General features: G+C 36.0%; 2 protein-coding genes across 2 annotated transcripts; both read left to right on the forward strand.

Annotated features, from left to right (window-relative positions):
* Positions 1-2,391: 2,391 nt before the first annotated feature.
* Positions 2,392-3,330, forward strand: LOC112667854 (olfactory receptor 52J3-like). The gene has a single exon (XM_025459911.3). The coding sequence runs from the start codon at positions 2,392-2,394 to the stop codon at positions 3,328-3,330; it is 939 nt and encodes a 312-aa protein (XP_025315696.1).
* Positions 3,331-18,361: 15,031 nt separating this feature from the next.
* On the forward strand, positions 18,362-19,303 carry LOC112667855 (olfactory receptor 52E2-like). The gene has a single exon (XM_025459912.1). The coding sequence runs from the start codon at positions 18,368-18,370 to the stop codon at positions 19,301-19,303; it is 936 nt and encodes a 311-aa protein (XP_025315697.1). The 5' UTR covers positions 18,362-18,367.
* The last annotated feature ends 4,204 nt before the right edge of the window (positions 19,304-23,507 follow it).

The following is a 23,507-nucleotide window of genomic DNA, read 5'->3' on the forward strand; positions in this document are numbered from 1 at the left end:
TTATCCAGGAAACAGTAATCCATAGAGTTAGGATGCAAAATATTACTTAGAAGTATTGGGATATATCTATCTTTATATCTTATAGAAATGATAACATTTGTGTGGTTTTGCCCTACATTTATAGTTTTATCCATATAAATTCCTATCCATGTCATATTTTATTAGGCTTCTATTTCTCTAATCCTAGTCTGGGAATTTTGCCAGCAATCTCAAGGGATTCAATCCCAGGGGACAATTTATATTAGAAAACTGACTTAGCTCATTTTTCTAATTTTGTAAGCAGCTAAAGTCTTAGCATAAAACAACTCTCCTTGGACTGTATTTTTTTGAAGCACATAGAGCTGTGCTGCTTGATTTTTTTCCTGTCTCTATTCCTGTGGAAGAATGCAACATGAAATATGAATTTTGTTTTGATTTTGGTATGTGTTGCAGTCAAATGAAAGAGGTATGGTAAATGGTGGCTGAGAAGTGCTGGCTTGATACGATATGCATCATGTGGTCCAATCTCTGAATCTAACAGGAAAAAAAACTTGGCAACTTTTTTTTTTTTTACTGAAAACTATTTTTTATTGCAGTTTTTTAATTTTTAATTTTATTTTTAAAAATATTTTATTTATTCATGAGAGAGAGAGAAAGAGAGAGGCAAAGACACAGGCCGAGGGAGAAGCAGGCTCCATGCAGGGAGCCCGACATGGTTGATCCTAGGACTCTAGGATCCCGCCCTGAGTCAAAGGCAGGTGCTAAACTGCTGAGCCACCGAGGGATCTCACACAGTTTTGTTTTTTTTTTTTTTTGATGTTCCAAGTTTAACCTTGCAACCTTTAAATGGATATTGGATATCCTTAAAATTATCTAGAAGATCCAAGGCATTTAAAGTTTTTCTACAAAATGATTATATAGTTGGTTGATAAAATATCATTTCTGTTTCTGCTATGGGTTCTAGGGAATGAATGAAATGGACTTCTGAAGCACAATGAAAACCTAAGGTGAGTGTGGCATGTTGCTGAAAGTTTATTTTCAGAGAAAAATCCAAGATAGGCATCAGGGTGTTAAAAGGCTTGTTTCTGGCCCCAGCATCCTGCTATTGGACAATGGCTGTTTCCTGGAGTTTCAGTTCTTAAAAAAAAAAAAAAAAAAAAAAAAAAAAAGAATAAGGGAGACCCTGCAAAATATAGCTCCTCTCTCTCTCTCTCTCTCTCTCCTTTCACCATCCACTCCCACAAACACACACATACATAAACATGTAATCTTAGAATGGATATAGCATTTACTTTATTTTTTTAACTTGTTATGTTTCCCATAGAAATATGGAGCTATGTAAAGGATAAAAACTGGAGTCTGTGCTACTTTAACCACTCAAGGTGGATATGCAGAGCACCTCCCTTTATTTCATTACTTGAACTTGTGAGTGATAGGTGCTTATTGTTTTGAAGGTATTGCAAAAGCAGCCTTCTCCATGTCCTTTAGATAATTACAGAAAGCAGTTCTGTACAGACTTTGTTATTTCAGACAGTTTTATGTTGCTCAGAATGCTTTCTTCAGGTCCATGCCATCTGATGCTTTCTAGGCAGTCTTTTACCCACATTCCCAGTTAAGCAGAAGGAGTAAACTCAGTACATGCTCGTTCTGTAGCAGTGGTGAAATCAGCAGGTTTTCCCAGAGGAACTGATGTGATGTGGAGAGTAAATGAAGAAAGTTTCAAACTCCATTAGAAGCCACCATTCCTTTAACACTCTGAAATGCATTGGGCTATGATATGGGATGGTCTTGGAAAAACAGGGACATTAAGACAAATACACCTAAGGTCCCAGAGTATCTGTGCTTTTGTCTGTGATAATGTGTACTTCAGATAATCTGTTTCACTTTGACAGGATATTTGGCTGGATCTTAGCATTTTTTCTATGTCAATAAGTGATGCATGAATCATTAGATAATTTCTGCATTTTCTATTTATGGAAGTGTATTGTACATCTATCCTGTCACTTTACTTTCTAGATGGCCTGTCGCCTTTTGGATTACATCTGCATTTCCATGTGTCCATCCTTGATTTTTTGTGTGTTTCTCTTCAGACAGAAGCTTTACAAAAGGTAAAAGCTATACAAAATTATTCCATATTTAATAGCAAGTTCTGTGTCTTAATAATTCTGCCATTGGCTTCCTGATAAGCCTTGGAAGTTAAAAAAAAAAGATTAAATTCTTTGAGACTGGCTTATTCAAATGAGTATGGTTCAGCTTATAATAAAAAAGATACATTCATAAGCCCTTGCAGATAGCAACTTTTCTTCATTTTTGCTATATACTGAAGCACTAAGGTAGTCATTTTCATAAGCATATTCAAACTTTTTTCTCCTCCTTCTAGGAAAGACATCTCCTTCTCTGTCATTTGGAAGGATGCTTTACCCCAACAGGAGCATTTTTCACCCAGCCACATTCTTCCTCGTTGGAATCCCTGGTCTGGAAGGGGCCCATGCCTGGATCTCCCTGCCTTTCTGTTCTGTTTACCTTGTGGCTTTACTGGGCAATGCCACGATTTTGCTAGTCATCAAGATGGAGCAGACCCTGCGGAGGGAGCCCATGTTCTATTTTCTGGCCCTCCTTTCAACTATTGATTTGGCCCTTTCCACAACCTCTGTGCCCCGAATGCTGGGAATCTTCTGGTTTGATGCTCATGAGATTAACTTTGGAGCTTGTGTGGCCCAGATGTTTTTAATCCATGCCTTCACTGGCATGGAGGCCGAGGTCCTGGTAGCCATGGCCTTTGATCGCTATGTGGCCATCTGTGCTCCCCTCCACTATACAACCATCTTGACATCCCGAGTGCTGGTCGGCATCAGCATGTGCATTGTGATTCGTCCAGTTTTATTTACACTTCCCATAGTCTATCTCATCTACCGCCTACCCTTCTGTCAGGCTCATGTAATAGCTCACTCCTACTGTGAGCACATGGGCATTGCCAAACTCTCCTGTGGAAACATCCGTGTCAATGCCATCTATGGGCTCTTTGTGGTCTCTCTCTTTCTGCTGAACCTGGTCCTAATTGGCATCTCTTATGTGTACATTCTCCGAGCTGTCTTTCGCCTCCCATCACAGGATGCTCGGCTAAAAGCACTCAGCACATGTGGTTCTCACGTTGGGGTCATCTGTGTTTTCTATATCCCCTCAGTGTTCTCCTTCCTCACTCACCGATTTGGACACAACATACCACGCTACATTCACATTCTTGTTGCCAACCTCTATTTGGTTATCCCACCATCACTCAACCCCATCATTTATGGTGTAAGGACCAAACAGATTCGAGAGCGAGTGCTCCGTGTCTTTGCTAAAAAGTAGGTACTCTTGCCTTTGTTTACCAAGCATTTTGACCTTGCAAGGAAAATGTGTATTCTTTTCAGAGATTTCTCACTGTCTAATTTTAATGATGCCAAATTATATTCCAGAGCATTTGATGTTGGCTCATTATTGATTCTATGATTTGAAGAATCTTCAAAATATTTAAAGTTCAAGGAAGCAAGAACTTTTTGCATTATTACACTCTGTGTGAGAGTGAACAGTCCAACCAATGACACTTCCCATCATTACATTTGTTAACAGTGCTTTTTTTCTCCCCACAAGTTTTAAGTCTTATTTTTCCCTCCATTCAACAAAAGTAAGACAAGAAAACATACAACAAATGCCTTTGTTCTCACAACATGTAATTAAAAACTACTATTACTGTAATTTATTTATCTTGAATGTTATTCTTAATCAAATACATGAGACATTTAAGTTGAAAGGACCTATGAGTCTTATCCCACCCAGTTCTAGTTTTTTCTTATCCTAAGAGACAGGAATGACCACTACATACTTTCAATCTTTCTTAGAGTCTAAATTGTTCATTTTTAATTCAATAATTTCATGGGGTTTGGGATTATGATTTTTTATTTCATGTAAATGGTAATGCATTGTATATCATTTCACAGACAATTGTTTCACTTAATATTAAATGCAGAGATCTATGTCGATACATGTTAGTATTCCTCTTAAATGTACTAGAATCTTTCATTTGCATTTTATCTTTTCATCGTTTGAATATATGTATAATATTTTAGTTATTTTTTTAATTTTAATTTATTTACAATAGTCACGCAGAGAGAGAGAGAGAGAGAGGCAGAGACACAGGCAGAGGGAGAAGCAGGCTCCATGCACCGGGAGTCCGACGTGGGATTCGATCCCGGGTCTCCAGGATCGCGCCCTGAGCCAAAGGCAGGCGCTAAACCGCTGCGCCACCCAGGGATCCCTATTTTAGTTATTTTTAACCCAGAATTGATGTTGAGATATCTTTCTGAATTGTTTTTGCACATATTTGAAAAATTTCTAAAGTTTCTACACTTAGAAGAAGTAGAAGTAGGATCATCAGATAATAGATTCTGGTTGAATAGGTCATGTTCTTATTTATTTTTATGATGTTTATTTACTAATTTCCTTGACCCTTCTCCAAGTTTTCTGCCTAGTCTCAAAGCATGAGATTTTGAATACACTTGACATATTAACACTTTACTATAGGTCCTTTATATTTAATAACTTATTTTCATATGACAGATTAAAGTTTTAAATGAAATAAATACTTATTATAATACCTATAACACAGCATTTTATCACTTTCAAACTTAGGGCTTCTGCATAGCTGTATTATATATCAACATCCCAACATCTATGTTGTTATTTGGATGTGTGTGTGTGTGTGTGTGTTAGGTTTTACTTCTAATTCCAATCTAACTGCAATTTATTTGGAGGTGAAATCTAAGAAAATGAAATACTTTTCTGTATCTATTTCCAACCTGTTGAATAACATAATTGACTTAACAATTCATCACTTCAGAACTGATTTGCATTTATTCTTCCTCATATTAAATTTCACCTTGTGCAAGAGTCTGCTTTTTATTTATATCATTGGTTTGTCTGTTTGTTCGTGAACCTGTATCACAATGTTTTCATCACTACAGAATTATAATATATTTTAATAATTTTTAGAGCTGATTAATCCTCCTATGCTTTTTTCACTCTCCCTTTGTTGTTCAAACTAATTTGTAGGAAAATAAAATAACATACTGTCATTTTGCCATAGTTAAAATTACCCTGATGGAATTTTTTGAGTTCACTTGTTCCTCAGTTTATTTACTATTCATTGATTAAATAATGTGTCTTTAATTCCTTAAAATATTAGCTGAGACTTAATTCTGCTCCTCACTTGGACAAACACAGATGATAAAATGTGTTTGGCGTGACTGCACTATGACTACCTTGCTAACACTTTGTTTCCAGAATTCTCTTCCCTATTAAGTTTCCAGTTTAGAGTTGGTCACATCAGAAAGGCATAAGCTGTGGGAGCAAATGTGAAACACCAGCTACTATTTTCTGTAGTTCAATATTGTTTACAGGTAGTGACAGTCCAACCAGAGAAACAGTGATACTAGAGGATTCTACTTTCTCACCATGTCCTTCAGCTCTACACAAAGCTCTCCATGGCTACCGACCTACTCATCAACAGGGATCGCAAATCTGCCACTAGATATTTTACTGAAAACACAGAAGCAGTAGCCAGGGATAACAAATCACCTTCCTTAAATTTCTACACTCACTCCCTTTGTGTTCCCACCCCAGAAGCTGAGGGTACCTCATCTTCTGCAAACATTAACTCATTCATGTAGGCCTAATCTGGCTGGTAAATTGTTTTTAGATCTTTTTCCCCCTAGCTCCTCCCACAATCATATCTAATTCCTGTAATAAATTATTTATTCCTTAATACTCATTGTAGTTCTGAACCCTAACTGGCACTAAGTATAGGTACTAAAAGTGCTTCCTGGGTAACAAATTCTTAAGAATGGAATTTAGAATTAGTTTCTTGCCTAATTAGCCTTAGAGACAGTAGGGCCTCTGCTGCTATTGGCAAAGGAGACATTGATGGTATGCAGGATGCAGTGTACTCTTACTAACCTCTATAACCAAGCACTTAAAGAACACAAGGCTTTCAGTGTCCAAGTATTTCTGCCAAATATTTTAGTAAGAATAAAAAAAAAGTATAGATTTGTTCTTTCTTTGATAAAGAAGTTGGAGAATGTGGATAAAGGAAACAATGAACTTTAAATATCCAACTCAAGGCCCAGGCAAGAAAACAGAGCATTTTTGACTACACTAAAAAACAAAACAAAAAACAAAATAAAACAATCTCTCAATCTTCTGCTAGGACATTTATTAGATAGAAACAGAATTCTAAAAATTGGAACAGCATTGTGTGAGTAGACTTCAATGAAGGAAATTCTGAGTTCTGCCAAACCCCCTTTACCATTAGAAGCAGCTTTTCTTCTCTTGTATGAGGTAGATACAAAGAAAATGTAATATCTTTCCCTGAGGTAGTTGGCTTAAAATAGATTGGTGATCTATGCCATGAAAAATTGCCACCCCTCTGCACGGTTTCTGAGAAAAGTGGTATCTAATAGGAATAAAATGTGGGTCATCCATATAATTAAGATTTTCTATTAACCATGTTATGAAAGCTAAAAAAAATTATAATTAATTCAATAGCATATTTAATCTAACTTAATATTATCCAAAATTTATTTAAGCATAAAATCAATATACATATCAATTAAATATTTAATATCGTTTAAATAATAAAAGTAAATCTCTTTAATCTAGTATTTAACACATAAAACACATCTTATTTTGTACACTAAATTTTCAATGGCTAAAGTAAAATACAAAACAAAACAAAACATGCCAAACTGAAAAATATTTTATACTGCTTCAGACTTTAAACTTTAATTGAAATAAATAAATATTAAAATACATTCCTTCAGTTGAATTTGCCACATTTAGATGTTCAATAATCATATATGGATAGTGTCCAGTGTGTGAGAAATTACAATTCTAAATCTATGATTGGACACAAATGCCTGCAGGGGGTAAAATATATTAACCAAAAGAATTGAAAGATTTTGCCACTTTATACAATAGAAATCTGGGGAACATGTGTGATACTAAATTCTAAGTACTGGATCTGAGTAGTAAAATTTATGACAGCATGAGGCTGAATTGTAATAAGAGGACCTTAAGTAGAGATTCTGGACTCAATGCATTTGGGAATCATTCTAACTGTTGGACAGTAGAATGAAACTTATACTCAAAGATGGTCTTCAGTAAAATGAAATGCCAGAATTACCCTGAAGAAAACCATAAAGGAAAGTTCCCAAAGACTTCCAGGAACACAGAATGTTAGAGTGGATTTATTTTACATGCCTGCTCAACCAGCCTATAACTCTGCTTGAGAGGCCCTAGAAAACACTCTCCTCAAGAAGGCTGTGGGAAATACATTCCTAAGGAAAATCTGGTAAGCCAGGAGAAGTTCCTTTTGGGCTACTTTCTGCAGGTCTGGAACGATGTCAGGAATTTCTGCTGTGTTTCCTGAATTCAATCTTGACACAACTCTGAAACCTGGAGCCCACTGAAATGGAGGCTATCTCCCCCTGAAGAAGGATCTTACTGAGCAGCCACTTATACACTGGTCTTCCTGAAGGAGACATGTAATCGTTTATCAGCAAGACTGTGCATTGAAAAAGAAAAGAAAAGCTGGAGGCATCATAATTCCAAACTTCAAGCTATGTTACAAAGCTGTAGTCATCAAGACAGTGTGGTATTGTCACAAAAACAGACATATATTTCAATGGAACAGAACAGAGAACCCAGAAATGGACCCAAAACTGTATGGTCTACTAATCTTCAACAAAGTAGGAAAGAATATCCAGTGGAAAAAAGGACAGTCTCTTCACCAAATGTTGTTGAAAAAATTGGACAGTGAGATACAGAAGAATGAAACTGGACCACTTCTTTATACCATACACAAAAATAAAGTCAAAACGGATGAAAGACCTGGATGTAAGTCAGAAAACGACCTAAATCCTAGAGGACAATATAGGAAGTAACCTCTTTGACTTCAGCCAAAGTAACTTCATACTAGACATGTCTCTGGAGGCAAGGGAAACAAAAGCAAAAAGGTAGTATTGGGACTTCATCAAGATGGAAAGCTTTTGCACAGTGAAGGAAACAATCAACAAAATTAAGAGGGAACCTTTGGAATGGGAGAAGATATTTGTGAATAACATGTCTGATAAAGGGTTAGTATCCAAAATCTATAAAGAACCTAACAAACTCAATACCCAAAAGACAAATAATCTGGTTAAGAAATGGGTAGAAGACATGAACACACATTTTTTTCCAAAGAAGATATCCAGATGGCTAACAGACCCATGAAAAGATGCTCAACACCACTTATCATAAGGAAATACAAATCAAAATCATCATGAGGTGTCACCTCACAACAGTCAGGATGGCTAAAATTAACAACCTAGGAAACAACAGGTATTTGTGAGGATGCAGAAAAAGGGGGTGGGAATGTAAACTGGTGCAGCCACTCTGGAAAATAGTATGAAGTTTCCTCAAAAAGTTAAAAATAGAACTTTTTTTCCACTCTCCAGTTTTCCTGTCTTTTCTCTATTTCTGATTTTCTGTTAGAAAAAGAATTATCAGAAACTAGGGACACTGTCCTATGTATATTGCTGGGGTAAGGACAAAGAATGTCCTTGGGTGAGCTATGTCCACAATCAGTACTTCCCTCAAACTTCCTACTTTCACCAACTCCAATCATTGTCTTTCTTGTATATCCTCCTGGTATACAGGGAAAAACCTGAAGTCTTCCTTGTTACCTTGTGTTCTTCCATCATCCCAGTAACAAAGGGATGCACATTGCTGTAATCACAAGTATTTTGGCTCTCAGATTATTTATTATGGGCCAAATCCTCTTGTGCCTAGTTCAGTTTAACATTTGTTTAATGGTATTTATCTACAAGTATTTGTTTAATAATTTCATGAGGATATCTATTGATTTTAGAGATGAATTTCTGAATTTGAAGTCATGTGAAAATTAGTATCAAATGAAACACACTTAAGTCCGTTGGCATATAATGGTTCTTTATGTTAGTGCAGCTCTGTTCAGAGACCCACATCTGTCTTTCTCTGCCTTAATGGTTTGTTTAGGTTTGTCCTTAACATGCTCAATTTGGGAAGTCCTTACATTTTATATTAATCCAGACACTAATCTTTGCTAATAAAAAAGTAGCAGAATATAGATTATTTTGGTTCAGAACTACAGAGGATGTTCTATTATTCCTTGGCATTGGCTCTGCAATTACTTGTCATAAAACTTTTGTTCCTTAGATTCAAGCTGTGTCCAGTGTCAGGAACTTTCCCTTTTCTCTCTCCGATAGGCCAATACAGATAAGAAACAATATCACTGCCTTCTCTTGTACTCTACTAAGTATGAACTAATCATCTGAAAGCATTATGTTTTTTTTTCTTTTTTTTAGTAATAATTTTATTTTTTATTGGTGTTCAATTTGCCAACATTTTTTTTTTCTTTCTAGGAATGAATTGGATCTCCTCATATTCCAGCCAAATTCAGAATTCCTCATCAACCCATCATTCTCACTTTTTCTTTTAGGCATGCCAGGGCTTGAGACTACCAACGCCTGGATTTCCTTGCTCTTCTGTTGTATTTAGATTTTAGTTCTTATTTGAATGTAACAATTTAAATAGTGATACAGGCAGACAGAATCCTTGTGACCCCTATATTATTTCTGGTTCTATATTTGGCTTTCTCCACATCCTTGGCACCACATATCTTTTGGTTGAACACTCAAGAGATTGGCTTTGGGGTCTCTGGGGCCCAGATGTTTCTCATACACAGGAATGGTGTCTTCAGGACTTCTGCAATGACTTTTGACCATTCAGTGGCCTTCTGTGCACCACTCCACTACACAATCATCGTGATAGTTTATTGCACTGAGTGCAGTTATGCTCACACTGTCCCCAGTCTACCTAATCCAGTGTCTGCCCTTTGTGATGCCCACAATATTGCCCAGAAAACAGTGAGCACATGAGCATTGCCAAGTTGGCTTATGCCAATTTTCAAATCAATGCTATCTGTGGTCTCTTAGCCACTTTTTTCCTTGTCCTCATCCTGGTACTGCTGGGAATCTCCTATGGCTACATCCTCTGGGTTGTATTCCACCTCAAATTACAAATGCCCATCACAAGACACTGAGCAATTGTAGCTCCCATGCTACAGTCATGTTTGTTTTCTACACACCCTCTCTCTTCATTTTTTAAAAAAATGTACTCTACATGGATAGAACTGGAGGGTATTATCCTGAGCGCAGTAAATCAATCAGAGAAAGACAATTATATGGTTTCATTCATATGTAAACTATAAGAAGCAGTGTAGAGAATCATAGGGCAAGGGAGGAAAAGCTGAATGGGGGGAAGAAGTCGGAGAGGGAGACAAACCACAAGGGACTCTTAACAATAGAAAACAAACTGAGAGTTGCTAGAAGGGAGGTGGAGAGATGCAGTAACTGGATGATGGGCATCAAGGAGGAGACTTGATGTGATGAACACTGAGTGTTATATGCAATTGATGAGTACTGAACTCTACATCTGAAACTAATGATGTACTATATGTTGGCTAATTGAATTTAAATAACAAAAAATGTACTAGGGTACATTGTTAATAACAGGGGAAACAGTGAAGGTTGCATAGGAACTCTGTACTACCTTTCAATTTTTCTGAGATCAAACATTTTTAAAAGTCTACTTAAAAATAAAAAGGAGGGATCCCTGAGTGGCGCAGCGGTTTAGCGCCTGCCTTTGGCCCAGGGCACGATCCTGGAGACCCGGGATCGAGTCCCACGTCGGGCTCCCGGTGCATGGAGCCTGCTTCTCCCTCTGCCTTTGTCTCTGCCTCTCTCTCTCTCTGTGTGACTATCATAAATAAATAAAAATTAAAAAAAATAAAAATAAAAAAATAAAAAAATAAAAAGGAAAAAGAATCATAGGATTTGAAAATTTCTGGTTCTTCTGGTGGTGAACACATAATTTGGTAAACACTATTTTGGAATAACTGAAACAGCAGTATCACATGTATGAAATTAGTGTTGCGTTTGAAGGGATCAGAGAGGTCTTGCTGTTGTCAAGGAATTATCAGAGCAGGGTAAAAAAAAGGAATCTAAAAAGAAAGTTTGGCATCTGTGGTCACTTTTCTTAAAAATGCTTGTCGGGATCCCTGGGTGGCGCAGCGGTTTGGCGCCTGCCTTTGGCCCAGGGCGCGATCCTGGAGACCCGGGATCGAATCCCACGTCGGGTTCCCTGCATGGAGCCTGCTTCTCCCTCTGCCTGTGTCTCTGCCTCTCTCTCTCTGTCTTTGACTATCATAAAAAAAAAAAAAATGCTTGTCAACTCTTGCATAAGATAATTAAGAGGATGAATCAGATTTTCTTTAGATTGCTTTGCCAGTTGGAACAATATTTTACTGGAATATGGCATCTAGAGAATATTAACAAAGACCTTGTAAATGCCACGGAATGATTCCCACTTGTTTACAAACTTTTGCATGTGTAAGAAAGTTATAAAAAATATGCTAACAATAAACACTAAAGTTGGGACAGTAGTATTTCTACCTGCTGAGGAAATGAGACAGTACAGAACATGCCTCCATTTTAATCCATGTCTTATTTGTGCTGAAGCCCAAGTGCACAGTTTACTTAAATGACTTCCCATGTTCAAGATATTTCATCACAAGAATTGTTAAATGCAAACACTTTGGAGAAGTCTGCAATGACTTATTTTTTTTTAATTTATTTTTTATTGGTGTTCAATTTACTAACATACAGAATAACCCCCAGTGCCCGTCACCCATTCACTCCCACCCCCCGCCCTCCTCCCCTTCCACCACCCCTAGTTCGTTTCCCAGAGTTAGCAGTCTTTACGTTCTGTCTCCCTTTCTGATATTTCCCACACATTTCTTCCCCCTTCCCTTATATTCCCTTTCACTATTATTTATATTCCCCAAATGAATGAGATAAGAAGCTTTTGCACAGCAAAGGATACAGTCAACAAAACTCAAAGACAACCTACAGAATGGGAGAAGATATTTGCAAATGACATATCAGATAAAGGGCTAGTTTCCAAGATCTATAAAGAACTTCTTAAACTCAACACCAAAGAAACAAACAATGCAATGACTTATGATACATTTGTTGGATACTGGAGATTAGGAAGGCCCTCGTGAGAAGTGTAAGAAAGTGAACGCTAAATGAAAGGCAATAGGGAATGACGTGCTGGGACCTTGAGATGCATGTGGGAGCTTGAGTCTGTTTTGGCTCTGTGAAGAAACATGAGGGAATTTATTTGTAATAAAGTGAATAGGGAGCACCCCAAAGTTAGTGGAATTTTCTAGTTGTTATTAACATTCTTTAAATACTTATTGTGTAAAAGACATCCTATCAGGCAAACTACATGTTACTTCACATAAAACATATGAAAAAGATACTATTTTATTTCCTCTTTTCCATATAAAAAGAATATTAGAGAGGCACCTGGGTGGTTCATTGGTTGAGCACCTGCCTTTGGCTCAGATCCTGATCATGGGGTCCTGGGATTGAGTCCTGCATCAGGCTCCCCACAGGGAGCCTGCTTCTCCCTCTGCCTATGTCTCTGCTTCTCTTTCTGTGTCCCTCATGAATAAATAAAGAAAGTCATGTTTTTAAAGAATATTAGATCTTAATGAGAATAAATAGCTTGTTCAATATCACACAGTCAGTAAGCGGATGAGCTTGCAATTAGAATCCATTCTGCTTGAGCTTTATCACATTAGAACTGATTTCTAGGGTGTTAGAAGTATCATGGTGGTGATGGCCAATCTTCCAGGCAGTGACTATATTTGGTTCACAGGCTCAGGTGCACATCACTGATTCTGGATACTTGGCATCTTTATCCATAGAGAAGAGCAGAACTCCCTAGTGGATTTTTCTACCTAGTGTAGGACCTGGCTCAAAACAGGGACCTCAAGGCCCTCCTGTCCTTCACAGATAAGGCCCTAGAGAGTTTCCGTTGGAGGCTATCCTTTGGGGAGCATCACATGAAGGATATAACTCCATTTCTTATTTGGGTACATATGAAAATAGAGAGATCAAGACAGGCTCAGAATGGCTTATGGTGCACAGTTTGGTGAGTGGGCTACACCCTTCCCCAGCCCATAGGCAGGATGGTAGCCAGAGCAGAGGGGAAGAAAGGAGAAAAGATAATAGTGTCATAAAGCTGAGGAGAACAGAGGGGCTGAGATTAGGTGTATGGCACAAAGGAAGTTCTATATGTATACATAATAACAAAAATATCACTAACTCTCGTTTGCATTTTTATCTTTTCAATCATTATAAGATCAGATGTCTTAATCTAGAAAGATTTGTCCATTGTTTCCTATCAGGATAAGGTGCAAGAAAACCAAACAAACCCTACATGTGTTCTCTCACACTTCAAGGATAGGGTAATCACAAGTAAAAGACATATAGAAAGTAACAGTGGAAAGAGTCCACTGTGTTTCTGAGCACTGCTTTGTGCAGTGCAGATTAAGACTTGACCTCATGCTCAGTAAGAGTATGTGTTGTATAAACAGTTCGTAGCACGTGTGGACACTAGGAAAAAAACATGGCATATCTGTAGAAGTCACAAGGTTTTGTTAATGTATTTCCTTGTATAACATTGGCATATGGCACCATCTCCTAGGGTTCAAGATTTTTAGGTTGTAATTCCTTTGATGGGCATACAGTTTGTGTCAGAAAGATAGACCATTTTTTAAAATTGGAATATATCTTATATGTAGCATCATATATATTTAGGTACAACATGTTAATTTGTCACATTTATATAGTGTCATATGATTGTCATTATGGAGATAATTAACACGTTTATCATATTACATAATTATCTTTTCTACTGGTTGAAAAAATGAAGTCCTAGTCTCTTAGCAAATTTGATATTTATACAGTATTGTTGTCTATATTCACTACACTGCATTAGATCTTTAGGGCTTAATTACTGCTCCTTGTAAGTTTGTTCCCTTAAGCAACAGTGACCATTTTTTGAAACCACAAAGATTTCCCTACTTTAGAAGCTAAACTTCCTATGATAGACAGAAACCCTTGGGTTCAGTTCACTGAATATCTCCATCATTCAAGACTTAAGACTCTTTTTAGGAAATATCCTATATGATTTAAGCTATATTTCATTATATTTTTATGAAATAAATCTTACAGAGTACTTACATTTTATTACCTATTTAAATAACAGAACACAAAGATGTCTCTTTACAACTTTAAGTTCACTACTAAAAAGAGAATACCACATATATTTTCCAATTCAGTAGGTTGCTTTGTTGTTTCATTGATGGTTTCTTTCACTGTGTAATGGAAAAAGATATTTGCAAATGGTATATCTGAGAAGGGGTTAATATCCAAAATATATAAAGAACTTATACAACTCAGCAGCAAAAAAACAAATAATCCAATTGAAAATGGCCTGAGGATCTGAATAGACATTTTCCCAAAGAAGACATACAAATGGCTCATAGACTCTCAATATCACTAATCATCAGGGAAATGCAAACAAAATCACAATGAGATACCATCTTATACTTTTCAGAACAGCTCAAATCAAAAAGACAGGAAATAACAAGTGTCAGCAAGTATGTGCGGAAAAAAGAACCTTCATGCCCTACTGGTGGGAACACAAGTTGATGGAGCCACTGTGAAAAATAGTACAGAGGTTCCTCAAAAAAATAGTATTACTATATGATCCAATAATTCCACACTGGATATTTACCCAAAGAAAGTAAAAACACTAATTTGAAAAGATATACGTACTCTATGTTTATTGCAGCATTATTTATAATAGCCAAGATAGGGAAGCAACCCAAGTGTCCTGCAATAGATGAATGGATAAAAAGATGTGGTGAGTGGGTGTATATATATATTACATATGGAATATTACTCAGACAAGAAAAAAATTAGATCTTTGCCATATACAATGACATGGATGGAGCTAGAGAATATAATGCTTAGTGAAAGAAATAAGACTGAGAAAGGCAAATACCATATTATCTCACTCAGATGTGGAATTTAAGAAACAAAATAACAAAAAGAGGACAAGACAAAAAGACTTAAATACAGCAAACAAACTGGTGGTTGCCAAAGGGAAGATGAGAGGGATAAATGGGTGAAATAGAAGGAGGGGTGAAATTGCTGTGATGAGCACTAAGTAATGTATAGAATTGTTGAATCACTGTATTGTACACATGAAGCTAATATAACACTGCATGTTTATTATACTTCAATTTAAAGAGCTCCCTTAAAATATATATTTAACATTCTCTTAACTGATATGCCAGGCTCAATACTAGGTTTTATATATACAGATATAAGTAAGAGAGGGTTTCTTTAACATTAAAGGGCTGCCTATACATTAGACTAACACAACAGGTAAATATAATTTCACATAATTTTGTAAAATGATAATTCCAAAGAAAATAGGTATATAAAGGAGAGATTATCCTATCAGTATTTCTTCCTCACGCTCTGAATTTTCAGGAAATTTTATTTCTTCTCTTTTTCTGACTACCTCAATCAACATCTGAGGCTTTTTGTATTGCTTTCCTCTTAGTTTTTAAAACGTTATTGTCAGCCACTCTAGAATATACCTATGAGAGATGGAAGATCAATTTTTACAAATATATTTATTATTATTAGAATAATTTAGATTTTCCTTAACAGCCAGGAGAAAAACCAATCCCTTCACAATAATTTTTGTAACCACTACTTGTATTGATTTTACCATATGCAAAATGTAAGCAAACTGTCAGCACAACTTTTATGTATGTATAAACATAAGAATAGCTCATTGTTCACATCTTACAGCCTTGTATACACATTTATTAAGTTAAATAAAGATGATATTTGAGATTTAACCAAAGACTTATCTGACAAAAAGATTTTGTTGTCACATCTGTAACTTTTTGCTGCCCAAAAATGATTATTTCTTAGTTCTCTAGCAACCCGTCGTTTTTTATTAAATAAGTTTGATATCAACAGTGTGTAAATAAATTTAAGGTGTACAACTTTTACTTCACTAACAGTTATATATTGTAATATAAATGCCATTGTAGTGATATTTATCACCCTAGCCCTAGCCTCCTGTCTTAACACTCCATGTTCTTGACAGGAAGGACACATTCTGAAGCCATGGGACATGCTCAAAAATGTGTTAAAATGAAGAGGCTCAACTGAAACCACTTTATATATAGTGAAACCACTATATAATACCTACTTTCTAGTATTTTCCTGCCTTCCCCTTTCTCACTGTATTTCTGGATTAAAACATTTCTCAGACTACCCAAGGCTTTTGCACTTAAGCACTTATTAATTTATTTAAAGATTTATTTATTTGAGAGAAAGAGAGAGCACAAGCGGGAGGGGCAGAGGGGGAGAGAATATCAAGCAGACTCTGCCCTGAGCATGGACCCCAATGTGGAGCTCAATCTCACAACTCTGACATCAGTTGGGACACCTGGGTGGCTCAGTGGTTGAGCATCTGCCTTTGGCTCAGGGCATGATCCCAGGGATCCAGGATGGAGTTCCACATCGGGCTCCCTGCATGGAACCTGCTTCTCCCTCTGCCTATATCTCTGTCTCTCTCTGTGTATCATGAGTAAATAAATAAAATCTTAAAAAAATAAAAAACAATTCTGACATTAGGGCCTAAGCTGAAACCAAGAGTTGGATGCTTAACTAACTGCACCACCCGGGCACCCCTGCACTTAAGCATTTAAATGAGATCTTTCCATTGATATGGGCACTCTCCTCTATTTGGTTGGGTATTTTTGGCTTAAGTAAAGGCCAACATTTATCCATTTCAACAAATTCTGTCACTTTTACTTTGCCTTTAACATAACAGAATTATAAATCACCAAGTACTGGATGAGAGAATATTTGCTTTATCTGCTTTCCACTATAATAGTGGGAGTACCAGAAAGACTCCCTTGAGATTTACAACATTTTACTAGTTCCAAATAAATTGGTCATTATGAGATATAGACTGTTCCTCATAGTCCAGTGTAATTTATATTTTCTCCATGTGGTATCCTCCTTAGTACTTAGGTTGATTGATGTTTTGTCTTTGTTTGTTTGTTTGTTTTTGAGAGAGAGAGATGGAGAGTACAAGCAGTGGTGGGAAGGATAGAGGGAGAAGGAGAAAATCTTAAGCAGGCTCCAAGCCCAGTGCAGCTTGACATGGGGCATGATTTCTTGACCCTGAGATCATGACCTGAGCTGAAATCAAGAGTGGAACACTTAGAGCACCTGGGTGGCTCAGTCAGTTGGATGTCTGCCTTTGGCTCAGGCCATGATCTCATGGTCCTGGGATCTAGTCCCGTATTGAGTTCCCTGCTCAGCAGGGAGCATGCTTCTCCCTCTCCCCACTGCTTGTGCTCTCTCTCTCTCTCTCTCAAATAAATAAATAAAATCTTGAAAAAATATCGGGTTACCTAGGTGGCCCAGTTGGTAAGTCTTTTTAAGACACTAGTTGGTCACTAACATTCATGAATGAGGTAAATAATACGTTACTAACATTCTATGTACCATCTTAGTTTGCTTGTAACCCACTTTGGATATCAATATATTAAAACCTCTGAGGATCATCATTCAAAGATGATGAATTTAAACATTTCCTCCTAGCATGTGGTTTTCAGTAGTCTCTAGAGCTCTTTTGGAAATTTAAATACAACCACGAAGGAGAAACAGTTTTGTGTGTGTGAATGTTACGTGTGTTTTTGGTTAGGATATTTAATCCACAAGCAACCATTAAGTGTCATTAACACATATGGGACAAACTCAAATTGGTTAGTAAGCAACTAAGAAATCATGATCCTGGTTTACATCACAGCTATGTGAAAAAGGGACAGAAATAAACTCATATAGAGGGTAGTGAGTATGTATGTTTACATATATGCATTCATATGTATATGTGTGTATTATCTTTATTCATTCATTAATTCACTAATTTCCTCACTGTATGTGTGTATATGTATGCATATATATGTAAATAAGTAGATATATAAACATATACAATAAAACAAGGTCTTGAATAGAATAAGTGAAATGCCTTATGAAACAAATATTTTGAGTAATAAAATTGATCCAGCTTTCAGTAACTAAATTCTAGTTATAAACATTTTAGGATAAAAAAAGTTTTAGGATAGAGGTTTTCAGTTATTCTTGCAGCAAGACTATTGATGAGATTTTTGATAATGGGATAAACAGATAAGATATCCACTTTTGTTTTGGTTTTTGTTTTTTTGCAGTAACATAAACATCATCATAACTGACTGGTACCTTCCAATATGGATCAGCACACATCTGCAATGACACATTCATATGAAATCCAAAGCAAGATGTCTCTTTCCAATCAAACTCAGCTCCACCCTTCCTCCTTCTTGCTGGTGGGAATCCCAGGACTAGAAACAGTCCACATCTGGATTGGCTTTCCCTTTTGTGCCATGTATCTGATTGCACTCATAGGAAACTTCACCATCTTGTTCATCATCCAGACTGAGCACAGCCTCCACCAGCCCATGTTTTACTTTCTAGCAATACTGGCTACCATTGACCTGGGACTGTCCACAACCACTATCCCTAAGATGCTGGGCATATTCTGGTTTGGCCTCAGGGAGATCACTTTTGATGACTGCCTTACTCAGATGTTTTTCATTCACATTTTTACTGGCATGGAATCAGGAGTCCTTCTTGCCATGGCTTATGACCGTTATGTAGCTATCTGTAACCCTCTTCGTTATAACACAATCCTTACTAACAAAGTAGTATCTCTTATTGGTTTTGGGGTGGTTGCGAGATCTTTTTTCATTGTACTCCCCTTTGTATTCCTCATCTTGAGACTGCCCTTTTGTGAACATCATGTCATCTCCCACACATACTGTGAGCATATGGGTCTTGCGCGTCTGGCCTGTGCAAGTATCAGAATCAATATTATATATGGTCTGGGGACCATAGCAATCCTGGGGCTTGACATCATGGCCATTTCTCTGTCCTATGTCCAAATTCTCTGTGCCGTTTTCCATTTCCCCTCCCATGAGGCCAGGCTCAAGTCTCTCAGCACCTGTGGCTCCCATGTCTGTGTAATTTTGGCTTTTTACACCCCAGCCCTCTTCTCTTTTTTGACACATCGTTTTGGCCAAAATGTTCCCCACTACATCCATATCCTTCTGGCCAATCTGTATGTAGTGATTCCACCAATGCTCAACCCTGTCATCTATGGAGTCAGAACCAAGCAGATTCATGAAAGGGTGCTCAGAATATTTAGCCAGAAGTAAATAATGGCTGAACATCTCCAGTTTTTAACCAGGGAATTAAATGTTAACATCTATGCATCTGAGGAATTAGAAGAGGCTTTAAAAGGGAAAATGAGGTAAGGCCATCATCACTTACTTGGAAGGGTGCCATTTTTTGTGCATCAGCCATTCAGGCAGTGAGAACAGAAGCTGTGAACTCTAAATATCAAGGTGCATGAGCAACTGTTCCATATTATTTTTATGAAGATGAACATAAATATGTTCATGGTTCCCAGAGATCTGAGGGGTGAGTTACAGAAGACATTTTTCCAAAAAAAAAAAAAAAAAGACATTTTTCCATTTCCACTATGAGTGGAATTCCCTCTTCCTTCTCCGTCTCTCTCTCCTTTTCCTTTTTCTTCTCTTCCTCTTCTTCCTCCTCCTTTTTTTCTGTTATTCATTTTCTTTCTTTTCCTCTCTCCTCCAATTCTCTGTTGGATTGCTTTGCTGTGTCCTACTATAGCTTTTGCCCCCAGACCCCTGTCTTCTCACTTTAGTACTTCATTTCATTTACTCTCAAAGTATAAACACCTTTTTACTTAATGGTTTTATTGATTGAATTAGTGGATTACTTTAGTTAATGAAGGAAAGGAGTTAAGTCCCCAATGTGATGAGCATGCCATAGAACCAGTGTGTAGCAGGTCAGAGGCCAGCACATGAAAAAAAAAAATTGGTCAAAGGACAACATCAGAAGAAATTAGAAACAGAGAAGTATAAGTAATGGCAGGAGGCCAGGGCACTGAACAGAAGTAAAATGAATTTTTAGAGATACTAGAAATTCAATATCTTTAAACCAGATACATAACGATCTCACTAAAAGTATTCTGTAGATGGTTTGTGGAAGCACTGTTCATTCAGAAGCCAATGAGGGATATGCTTTGGTCATATCAAACATCTCTCTCTCTCTCCTTCTTTTCAGAACAATTTCTTGTTTATTATATTATTTGTACACTTTGGCTATAAAAGTAATTTGCCTACAAAAGTAGCTTGTGTGTTTGCATAGAAAACATAGAATCTCTGCAATGAAATATATTTGGGGTGAAAATATAGATCTACAAAATACTACTGAGTCTCTGAATAGGAAGGAATTATTTCTATTCAGGCAGAGAATACATGTTCAGGTATAAGGTAATAATTAGCATGCAGTTCCAATGACTACTTTCCTAGTGTAGTACACAAAAGTATTTCAAGAAGAGAAAACATGAGGATGTCCAGGAAGATTTGCTAAAATCTTATTTTTTGCAGATTCATATGTAAAGTAGAGCAGTTAGTTAAAACAAAGATTGGAGTAGGAACCAAAACTGGTAGTGACCCTACATCAGATCATGCACCACTTATTTTGTAAGGTAAATAATTTGATATTTAATTAGAATAACTAGCTCTGTGACACTAAGGGCTTTCTCATGTATAAGATAGAGGTAAATTATATATGTTAGGAGGAAAAGAGATAATATGACCAAAATGTCAACACTGCACTTGACACACAGCAGGACTAGTATATGGTAAGTGATTATTCTTTTCATTGCCTGAAAGTCTTGATTTTTTTGTACTGGACAGAACATTATTGCATTCACATTATTCCCAAATTCAATTGGAAAAATTTTCCTACTGTACTTTTAGTTCAAACTGAAGTAGACACTCTAATATCCTCAAAGTACAATGATGCATTTTGAAGACAAAGGGGAGGTGTCCACAAATTTAAATATGGATATCAAAACAGTAGTATTTGAAATCAGTATGATCTTAAATGTTGAACTAATAATAAATAAACAAATAAATTATTCAGAATCATACAATAGCTAATGCTTCTAAAGCTCTCACTGTGTACCAGGCAGTTTTGAACACTTTACATATATTATTTGGTTTCATTATCACAGCAATCCTATGGCTCAGGTGTTATTTTTATACTCTAACAGGTGAGGAAAGTGAGACATGCAGACATGAAATACATTGCCCAAGGTCACACAGCTAGTAAGAACTGCAGCCTGGTTCCCAAGCCAGCTAGTGTGATTCTACTGTTTGATCTTTCTCTTTCCTTTTTCTTTCTTTTTTCTTTCTTTCTTTCTTTCTCTTTCTTTCTTTCTCTTCTTTCTTTCTTTCTTTCTTTCTTTCTTTCTTTCTTTTTTCTTCTTTCTTTCTTTCTTTCTTTCTTTCTTTCTTTCTTTCTTTCTTCTTTTTCTTTCTTCTTTCTTTCTTTTTCTTCTTTCCTTTTGTTTATAGCTATGCTAAACGTGAATAATATATATAATCTTTAATGATTTATTTTCAGATAGCTTACTTTCTTTCATTGGACTCTCTTCATGATTTAGTGTCAAGTGAAAAAAATTGCGAGCCATAAAATTATATGTAGTATGTAAAACATTAGGAAAATCGAATTTCACAAATTGATCAGATTTTAAATGATTTATCCCTAGACTGTGAGATTTATTTTTATGGAAATTTTTTAATTGTATAAAATGTTTAATGTTGAACATATATAATTTTTGTTATCATAAAATACCATTAAGAGTAAAGAAAGAAGATTTAAAACAAAATAAAATTGAATATTTCCTGTTTAATCATTTTTCCACTTGATATTTTTCCAGTCACTTTTTAACTTCACTTATAAATAAAAGTCTATTATTGCCAAAGTTCCTAAATGCACATAACACTCCTGTACACATACACATAACATATCTTCATTACTGACCATCACTATTCAATTTCTAGTGTCCTAAGAAAAATACAGCATGGACTCTTCCTTGACCTCTCTTTTTCTAGCAATCCACATCAAAGCTATTGGTCAACTGTATTTGTTCTGACTTCAAATTATAGGCAGAATCTGAACATTTCTTGAGATAAATCCACGCTCTTAATCTAATTATTGAAATTCAAATGATAAGTGCTCTAGAAGAAATAATAAGATAATATATTTGAGATGTTGAAAAAGGAAAAGATTTCTTAAACACTTTTATTCTATTAAAAATTATCAAAAAATTTAAAGGGAACCACAGACAGGGAAAAAATATTTACAATATATATAACTGGACTATATAAGGATCTTCTATGATTTAATTATCAAGAATTTAAAAAAACATAAAAGAGTGGGTAAAAATTTGCATATATACTCACAAAGAAAGAAATGTAATATCCAATAAACAGTAAAACATGCTTAGAAACTTTAATCATAAGGCAAATAAATATTAATTCCTAATGCAATGCCTTTCCCTGCCTCACTAGATTGATAGTATGATGTAGTACATTATAAATAGAGAGCAACCAGGAACCTCTTAAGTTGATGGTGAGGGTAAAAAGTATTATAATGTTAAATATACATTTGGTCACATCTATCCTGTGGCCTAAAAATTCTACTTCTGGTCATTACACCGAGAGAAATGGAAGCATTTATCCACAGAAAAAGCCAGCATTTAAATGTTCATGGCAACTTTATTCCCAATACTGCCAAAGGGGAAACAATCCAAATACACTTTCACTGGACAATGGATAAACACATCAGGGTATATTTACTGATATATATATATAAGGGAATATTACTCAGTGATTAAAAAGGTAAGAACTTGGAGCCTGGGTGGCTCAGTTGGCTAAGTGTCGGACTCCTGCTTTCAGTTCAGGTCATGATCTGATCGCTTGTGGGGTCAAGCCTCATGTGGGGCTCTGTGCTTAGCAATGAGTCTGCTTGAAGATTCTCTCCCTCTAAACCTCCCCCCACTCTCTCTCTTTCTCAAATAAATAAATAAATTTTTTAAAAGGGAAAAACTATTGTGCCCAGTACAACATAATAAATATACAAAAAACACTTTTCTGAGTGAAATAAACTAAAAGGAAAATGAAGAACTATTCAAATGTTTATATCTATCACCTTCAAAAACAAAAGATTAAAAATTTTAAACAGATACTATAATAACTGAGTAAAAAGAAACAACCAACTAAAAAATATAAAATCATGTAAGAATTATTGTAGTCAAACTTTACAATTGTTGAATACAAATACAATAAAGTGGGAACCTAAGAAATAGCTACAAAAAATTTCCAAATAATACTGAATAATTCACTAAAAATATAGTAAAAAAGAGTAAAACAATGAAAGGTTGTTGAATATTTACATCATTTGAGCATAAGTGAAAAATAAGTAGTTTTTGAAGAATTTTTAAAAGAAGAAATTGGAAAATAGGGTGAAGGAGCTATA

Source organism: Canis lupus, chromosome 21 (genome assembly GCF_003254725.2).
Source record: "Canis lupus dingo isolate Sandy chromosome 21, ASM325472v2, whole genome shotgun sequence".
NCBI lineage: Eukaryota > Metazoa > Chordata > Mammalia > Carnivora > Canidae > Canis > Canis lupus.